This window comes from Vespa crabro, chromosome 14 (assembly GCF_910589235.1).
Source record: "Vespa crabro chromosome 14, iyVesCrab1.2, whole genome shotgun sequence".
NCBI classification, from domain to species: Eukaryota; Metazoa; Arthropoda; class Insecta; order Hymenoptera; family Vespidae; genus Vespa; species Vespa crabro.
In genome coordinates, this window is record NC_060968.1 from 2,665,267 (window position 1) to 2,674,142 (window position 8,876).

Genomic DNA, 8,876 nt, shown 5'->3' on the forward strand with positions numbered 1-8,876 from the left:
CTCTTGTCAGCACTCTAGTGCACTCACTTAATATTTCACCACATTTATTGAGATCCGACCGTTTAACGTGATTATTCGTTAATGTTAATGTTTCTGCTTTTAAAACTAATTTCAAAAGGAAATCATATTCGACAAAAAGAGTGAGGAGGGGGGATTGGAGGGGAGGGGGGGGGGATTACGAAAAGAAAATGCTGCAACGTTGTTGAATTTTTATTGAAATTCTTTTCTTTTTCATTTGTTTTCCATTCCCTTTTTTTTCTTTCTTTTTCTTTTTCTTTTTTTTTTTTTTGTTATTCGATTCGATCGACATCGAAGGAAACACGTCGGCGTAAACATTTATATAATTTAATAAATAAGAGACACTACACTCACGTATTTATATTTTGTTACGATATTTATATAAAAAGTACAAATTATTTATCAAATAATCGTAACTTAGTTAAATGTCTGCTTTTAAATTTGATATTTATAATCGAGCTCTTTTCTTTCTGTCTTTTCTGTTATTTCTTTTTCTTTTTTTCTGTTCTAATTTCCAAATTGCTACGATAATTGTCTAAAGAACGAATAAAAAAAAAGACAAGAAAAAAAAAAGAAAAAATACAAAAATACATACACTATAGTTTTGTTTTGATTTTCCAAAAGCATAATCTTCCATTTCGGCAGATCAAGAAGTTTGAGTTAAAGTTCTGCCACAGCAGATTATACTTGTCGTCGTCCTCCCCCCCCCCCCTCCCTCCGCCCACTGAGACACATGCAAGCGCTTGACAAGATGCAACGCACGAAACAGTATAATTAAGTATAGTTAGCGTAATATCTATTCCTACGAGATACCTTTCATGTATATTTATATATATATATGTATAAATATACAAATATATATATATATATATATATATATATATATATATTATATATGGATATATATATTTATATACATATAGGTATGTATATGTATACAATATATCATCGCATATGTAATATAATATAACGGGTTATTTTAGTAGGGCTAATTACACCGCCGGGAATGTTCCCTACCGGAATATAACGTAGAACGAGAAGTAATGAAATAAGATTTACTATGCCGAGAGCTATGTTAGGCAGATTTTCTTCATCTTAATAACGTACGTGTGCCCGTTGTTCCGCACTGTTAATACTAATACTCGAACAATTTTATAATATAAGAATATTTAATAGAAATTAGTTGATCCATTCGTTAAATCATCCATTAAAAATTTGTTAAGATACTACGAGAGTGTTGTTATGATACTATTCGTATCCGAATTGTCCCTTTTGATGGCTGGACCCCAGGATTCAGTCGGTCGGAATAAATCGCTGTCCCTCTGCGTATAATTAAAAGGTTAAGATAACTCGTTAGAAGGCACTCTTTCTCTTTACATAACTATTTCTATGGTAAAGGGGCAAATGTTTGAGGGAAACTCGTAATTATACCTTTCCTCTATCCCTATCTCTTTCTCTCTCTCTCTCTCTCTCTCTCTCTCTCTCTCTCTCTTACTCTTCCTCTTTCTTTCTCTCTCCCTCCCTTTCTCTCACTAACTCTCTCTCTCTCTCTCTCGCTCTCTCTCTCTCTCTCTCTCTCTTTTTCTCTCTGTTTTTTTTTTACGAGTACTCTAGACAAACATTAAAACACGATCGATGATAAAAATAAAGAATTCATTGTGGTTGTTTGGATGACACTAATTAACGATCTAATTTAAAGTTATTTTTTTGTTCTCTTTCTCTTGTTTTTTGTTTCGCCGATTTTTAAAGTTGAAAAAAAAAAGTGAAATAAGGTTGAGTGTTAACCAATCTTCTATAGCTACAATTTTACCGAGGTAAAAACTCTCGAACAAGCTCGACTAAAAAAGTTTCGCGGAGTAAAATGTTACTGACGTCAGAGAGAAAGAGAAAGAGAGGAAGAGAGAGAGAGAGAGAGAGAGAGAGAGAGGGAGAGAGAGGGAGAGAGAGATTGAGAATGATTATCGATTCTTTGGATTTTAAACAAGGATGAAATTCGTACGATGAACGACTAATCAAAATATGGACAATGAAATCAAGCTCGATGTTAATTTCAGATAGAATTGCTCCCGGATTTTGATTCGTTTATGATCACCGTTCCGTAACGTGGCTATATCAGCGGCGTCGATGCAAACAAGAAGGACAAACGTTTTTCTCATTCGGACTATCAAATTGTCACGCTTCCGTAAATCGATTTAAACGATAGAATTGGATAAAATGTGTTCTATTTGTTCTTGCTCGATCGAACGTACATACATATTTACGATGTAATTACAAGTATGTATATCGCGTCAAATGAAAAGTACAATCCAAACAGCTTGTTTTATCGATTGAAAACTTTTCTCATAATATGTGAACAATACAGTTTATAATATATATGAAAATGATCGAAGATAAGATTGTATGGTATAGAAAATCCTTAGGTCCTTTGTTCTTTCACAAGTTGTAACCTTGCTAACCTCACGAGTAGTTTTCTCAAGTTCTCGTTCAGAGAGAGAGAGAGAGAGAGAGAGAGAGAGAAAGAGAGTGAAAGAGAGTGAAAGAGAGAGAGAGAGAGAGAGAGAGAGAGAGAGAGAGAGAAAGAGGAAGAGAGTCGGAAACAGAAGGAAAGGAGATAAGAGTAATGGTAAATTTATCGGTTAACACAAAACGGAAGTAGTCGAGAGAAGTAAGGGCTCGAACTTTCTTAGAAATAGGTGCGATGAAACGCGGACGAAACTTTTCCTTCGAAAACTGCGATTACCTCCTACGTATCGTCTCGAAAAACTTGTATTAAGACGTTTCTGCTTTCTTGAAGAAGATCCTATCGCTAAGACAGGCGCAACTTTTAAAACGTTTTGCGATTCGCCAAAGGCGAATTTTTTTTTGCCGTTTACTTATAACAAAAGATCGATCGCGATTGATCGATCGATCGATCGTGAAAGTGATCGTTCGTTGTGGAATAATATCGTGTGCGATAATTTGTAAAAGAAAAGAAAAGAAAAGAAGAAGAAGAAGAAGAAGAAGAAGAAAAAAGAAAAGAAACACGGAGAAAAATAGGGAAAGAAAGAAAAAGAAGAAAACGGAAGAAGGGGATGGGGGGGGGGGAAGAAAAAAGCAAAGGGGCGAAAGAAAAATAAAAAAAAAGAAAGAAGAGAGAGAGAGAGAGAGAGAGAAAAGGATCGAACAAACGAACAGCAACAAAAAAAGAACAGAGTTAAATGGTTTTTTTTTCTTTTTTTGTTTTTCTTTTTTCTTTTTTTTTTTTTTTTTTTTTTTTTTTTTTTTTTTTTAATATAATGTAAACAATTCTTACCAATAACTTCCAAAGATGTACGGAGAAAAAGATCGGGAATGGCGCTATGGTAGATACTCCGATCAGTATTCCAATCATGTTCGCCCAACCAGGAAAGACGTACTCACCATATTTCGCCGGCTCGTAGGTATACATTTGATACACGAAGACCCCCTGTGGATGAAAAGCAGAACGTGTTATTCGTGCTCGAAATCCTGCAGAGACAGACACAAGCGCGTAAACGCTCGTAAACGGTGCATCGTGCTGTAACAGAAGGTTGTGGAAGGAACAATAGCAGGGGATGAAACGAGCGAGCGTACGTATGCGTACGTGCGTGTTGGATGTTGTATCGTCTATGTGTATAGGTGTCGGTAGAAGAAGAAGAGGAGAAAAAAAAATCAAAGAGATCAAACAACATCGCATTTAGTTCACGCATTATTTCTGCGTTTTAAATATTTTTTCTTTTTTTTTTTTTTTTTTTTTTTTCAAAGAAACCATGAAAAATTCATTCATCTTGTTTCCTTTTCTTCTTTTTCTTCGGGAGGAAGGGAAGGGGTAATAGTGATGGTGGTGGTGGTGGTGGTGGCAGGGTTTCTTTTTCTTATCCTTCTTTTTATTTTTGTATTTTTAACCTAAACTCCTCTCTCCTCATCATCGGAGATCAAACGCAGCTTATACCGAGATTAGGTTAATTTTGTGGAGAGAGATAGATAAAGAGAGAGAGAGAGAGAGAGAGAAAGAGGAGTAGGGGTTCGACGATCGGTATCGCCTGTTCGCTCTTCTGTGGCTATGCTCTGCAAATTTAATCTGATGTAGCTAGGGGAGGTGAACTAGAGTTCGCTTATCAACTTCCAATCCGTGCGCGGCTGCACGGGAAGGTTTCACGCCTGATTGGAGGAATCGATACGCATCGATCGTTGTAAAGGGCCTTACGTATATTTCTCATCTAATAGAAATCCATGATTGCGACGATGGGCTATGGGTTTCGCGAATTGCGAAATAATACTCGAAGCACGATCTTGTTCGATTAAACGAACTCATAGCCGAGAGTCATGGAGGGAAAAAGAAATGGGTGGGTGAAAGAACGAGATCAGGGTTGAAATAAAGAGAATGAAAAAGAGAGTAAGTAAGAAAGAGAGAGAGAGAGAGAGAGAGAGAGAGAGAGAGAGAAAGTTAAAAGAAGGAAGAAAGGAAGGAAAAGAGAAGGAAGTCCTTGTGACATTTCTGCCATTTCCTTCCTCTCGCAAACGATATTCTCGAAGCTAGCACACGCCCTTTACTGGCAGAACCCTTCTTGCCGCAATCAATTTGACTCGTGCGTGTGACAGGAGAGTTATCGATCTAACGGCTGCTTTAAATCTGAGAGGTCAAGAGAGAACGTAACTGGACATCGTCGTTGATCGTTGGTCGTTGTTGGTCGTCGTCATTGAACGTCGTCGGTCGTCGTCGTTTTACGTCGTTGGTAGTCGTTGTATGTCGTCGGTGAATCAAGGAAAAACTTACTCTGTGCGATCATTTGTTTCGAAACGGGGCTTCTGTTACTGGACTGTTTGGTAAATAAGGGATGACGAAGACCCTACAACGAGATCCACTTGGACGTAGCCCGCTTTACTGGCAAAATACCTAACCTATTGTATGCAGTATTAGTTACGTAGGCGTGTCCAAGCGAGGATGACAAGAAACTTTGAAAAATGGTATAGTAGAACAAAACGCATATACGTATGTATTAGTTCGTATACATGTATTCTCTTCTTTCTCTATCTCTCCTCTTTTTCCCCCTCCCTTTATCTCTCTCTCTCTCTCTCTCTCTCTCTCTTTATCTCTATCTATCTGTCTCTCTTTATACTCGTGACCACCAATACACTCTTGTTCACATATCGCTCGTTCCTGCGGTCGAGCAATTAGGCGGTTAGCCCGTTTACCCATTTTTGATGGTTACCACTTTTTGTTGGTCACCCAATTCTCCTACAAATTACTTGCCACGTTTCGAATTTTCACCTCTACACATACTACCGATTGTTCTAATGGAAAATTGTTTATTCAATTTGATTACTTGTCGCTTGTTAATTTGAAGAAGAAAAAAAGAAACAGTTGACAACGACGCGTAAAGAGGGGAGGGAAAAAGGGGTGTGTGTGTGTGTGTGTGTGTGTGTATACTTAAATGTACCATACACACGTATCTATAGAAACATTGAGAGAATCTCGTAGAAGCGAGCGAAAGAAAGAAAGAAAAAGAAAAAGGGGAGAAAAAAGAAAAAAAAATAGAAAAAAAAATAAAGAAAAAATAAAGAAGAAAATAAAAGAAAGTCAAGCGCTAAGAGCAAACCGTAGAAAATTAAACCGACAAGTTGTTCTTTCTTTCTCTTTCTCCGCGTCGTTGGGTTCGGTTTAAACGAATGAGAACAGAACGAATACACATAGACTCGTTTCGTTCGAATAACACATAGACCCTGAAGTTCTCAGTTTCGCAATAATTATATACTTTCGAGAGAAATATTTTCTATAACGGCGAAACGTCATTATTTTTTTTTTTTTTGCTACTATTTTTTCTATTTCTTTTCTTTTCTTTTCCGTGTTTTTGTTTTTTTATTTGCTTTATTTTTTTTTTTTTTTCCTTTCTTTTTCTCTTTTCCCACTTTTTTGATTTTCAATAAATCCACCAACTATCCTGTTGGTGGGAAAAAATGTTTTTTCGTTCCCTTTTTTTTATTTATTTTTTTTTTCTTTTTTATTTTCTCGTTTATCTTTTCAAAATAATCCTCAAATCTTTTCGATATACGAATGATCCGTTAATTAATTCGACTCACGTCCGATCGTGTAAAAAAAAAAAAGGGAAACTCAATGGAATAATTCAGTAGTCAGTAAAGAAGAGAGAAAGATAAGTACGTGCCCCTGGAAATGGATTGTCTACAATGGAAAGTAAGTCTGAGAGAAAGCAGAAAGTTCTCCGCGGATGGGAATGCATTAGACAAAAGTACTTCCGTGCTCCAATGTCTAAAACTCAATAATGATCGTGCGTTCTAGGTGAAAGCTTAGACGATTATTTAACGGGCGACTTCCTTGAATATAGACAAAGAGGGGATCGTACACATACATGAAGAACCCGGGCTCGTTCGAGTGCGAAGTAGACGTAATAACTTTCGATTTGATGTTTCACAGGCGAACAATTTCAATCAAAGGAGCATCAGGAAGAAGGTGGACGCTGAGAGATCGATCTACAACCAAAGGGAGAACGTTAAAGCTTAACCCTACGTTAACAATTCCGACTTATTCCCTTGTGAACTGGCAAGATCTTAGACCCTCTTAAAAAACAGATATGTTACGCGAGTCCCGATAACATAAGCTACGTGAATGAGGGTTCGGACAGACGTAAGAGAGAAGAGAGAGAGAGAGAGAGAGAGAGAGAGAGAGAGAGAGAGAGGGAAAAAGGGAGAAAAAAAAGGGAAAAGAAAAATGAAGGTAAGGGGGGGGGGGCGGAGAAAAAGAAACGAAGGAAAAATCATTTCCAAAGAGTATTTTGAAAAGAATAAAAAGAAACTACGACAAAGGGTGATCCTTTCGAAGTGCAGGCAATGTACGTAACGTACATAGCGTTCACTTTCCTATCGTTCTCCTCGCACTCGCTCGTTTCCCAAAGAGACTCTCTGTTATCGGGTGGAAAAGCGAAGAAGAAAAGATATCCCTCGGCTTTCTCGGCTCGAGATGGTTAATAGAATCGAAGAGTTTAAACCGAGTTCTCCTTGGTTCGAATGGTGTCTTTCTCCTCCACATTCTCAACCTCTACCTCCTTCTCATCCTCCTTTAACTCCATCTCCTTAGGAGAAGGGCACAGATGTACGCGATGTGTAGTAGGTAATGCACTTACCAAGCAGGTGATAGGCGCAAGGACGATCCAGCTGAGCCACCAATAGCTATATAGGAAGCGACCGAACTTCATTTGCATTTCGCCAATGTTACGTATAAATTTGTTGCATCCATAAAACCAAGATGGTAGAATGAGCTCAGCGAACCCGATCAATAATACAGCCCAAGAAGCTGTATTCCAATCCATCAGGGTGAACAGGTAAATTCCGCCATTAAAGATCATTGGTATACCCAAGAGCCAACAGAATATACATATTCCCAATATGACGTAGCTTTCGTACTTTCGTAAATCCGGACGTACGTCCAGTATGGCAGCATTTATCGCTTGTACGCCTGCGAACTGTATCATAAAAAGTAACGACTGCTCGTTTATCCTACTTCTCGATGTCTACTTTCTTTCTCTTTCTCTCTGTCTCCCACTCTTTCTCTCTCTCTCTCTCTCTCTCTTTCTCTCTCTCTCTCTCTCTATCTATCTATCTATCTCTCTCTCTCTCTCTATCTCTATCTAACTAACTATCTATCTCTCTTTCTTCTCCTTTTTTAGTTTTTGCCCTGCCCTGCCTTAATTACCTCTCTTGGCGCGAGACGCTCGGAGGACAGAAAATGTTCAAGACAAAGACTTTCTCCCGTTCGATCTCTCACTCTTCCACAGTTTCACCCTTCTACGCTACCTGAGAAAAAAAGATAAAAGAGAGAGAGAGAGAGAGAGAGAGAGAGAGAGAGAATGAAAGAGAGCAAGACAGAAAGAGAGAGAGAGAGAGAGAGGGCTAAAAAGGGAGGTGTGGATTTCACTCAGACAGCAAACCATAACTCTTTCCATGATATACGAGCGAGAAGGGCTCAAGCGAGACGATGCAAAAGTAACGCTCGTGCGACTATCGTCTGCCCACTCGCAAGTACTTACATTCTCACTTTTGCAGCTTCTTTTGATAAATACGCGAAGCAGCATCCTCTCGTTTATTCAACGTACCTCGTATAGTGCCTTCTTAGCCGTCTGCGAATCGCTCGTCAAAATCTCTTTCTCCATCGTGAATATACTTAAAGTAATAACCCGGTTTTCTTTTCTCTTTCCTTTTTCTCCCGTCATCTTTTTTTTTTTCGTTTCTTATCTTTCTTTCTTATTTTTTCTTTTTTTTCTTTTCTTTTTTTTCTTTTCCTTTTTTCTTCCTTTTTCAAGGGAAAAAGAAAATCTATATTATTATTATTTCTCTATACTCTTTCCTATGAAAATCGTTCCAAAATGAAAATCGTTCGGCGTAAATAGCTTTAAAATTTCTGGTAAGGGGTATGATTGATAAGTAAGAAAAAAAAAAAAAAAAAGAAGAAAAAAAAAGAGAGAAAAAATTAAGGGGCGGAAAAGAAAAAAGAGCTAATTATTAACATTTTATAATATTTTCTGAAAGAGAACTCGAGTAAAAAAGAAAAAGGAAAGAGGGGGAAAAAAAAAGGAAGAACGAAATAAAAAAATGCTTCTTTTAAGATCCTTAGAAATTCTCTTTCAGGACAAGCTTTTTATGTGTCTGAGTGAAATTGGTCCGAGAGACAAAGTACGGAAACGATGTAGTAATTATCGAGAAAATGAAAAAAAAAAAGAAAAAAAAAAATTGTCTTCACTTCCCTCCACCTCCCTCTCCCGTTCACCCCTCGATGATAAAAAGTAAAATGTGATTACTTACTTGACTACCAATACCAAGGGTAAGAAGCATTACAAAAAATAATATTG

At 37.5% G+C, this 8,876-nt stretch overlaps 1 protein-coding gene across 3 annotated transcripts in view; it reads right to left on the reverse strand.

The window, feature by feature from the left end:
* Positions 1-971: 971 nt before the first annotated feature.
* Positions 972-8,876, reverse strand: part of LOC124429183 (sodium-dependent proline transporter-like) — a 14,821-nt gene continuing 6,916 nt past the window's right edge. For 2 of the 3 annotated variants that reach the window (XM_046974107.1, XM_046974108.1), the window contains exons 7-10: positions 8,830-8,876; positions 7,155-7,493; positions 3,311-3,463; positions 972-1,340 (exon numbers count right to left, since the gene is read on the reverse strand). The exon at positions 8,830-8,876 is cut by the window's right edge and continues 191 nt beyond it. In XM_046974107.1, coding sequence (XP_046830063.1) covers positions 1,245-1,340; positions 3,311-3,463; positions 7,155-7,493; positions 8,830-8,876 — 635 coding nt within the window. In that variant the 3' untranslated portion in view covers positions 972-1,244. The remainder of the gene's footprint in view (positions 1,341-3,310; positions 3,464-7,154; positions 7,494-8,829) is intronic. The other variant, XM_046974109.1, reaches the window with a different exon arrangement.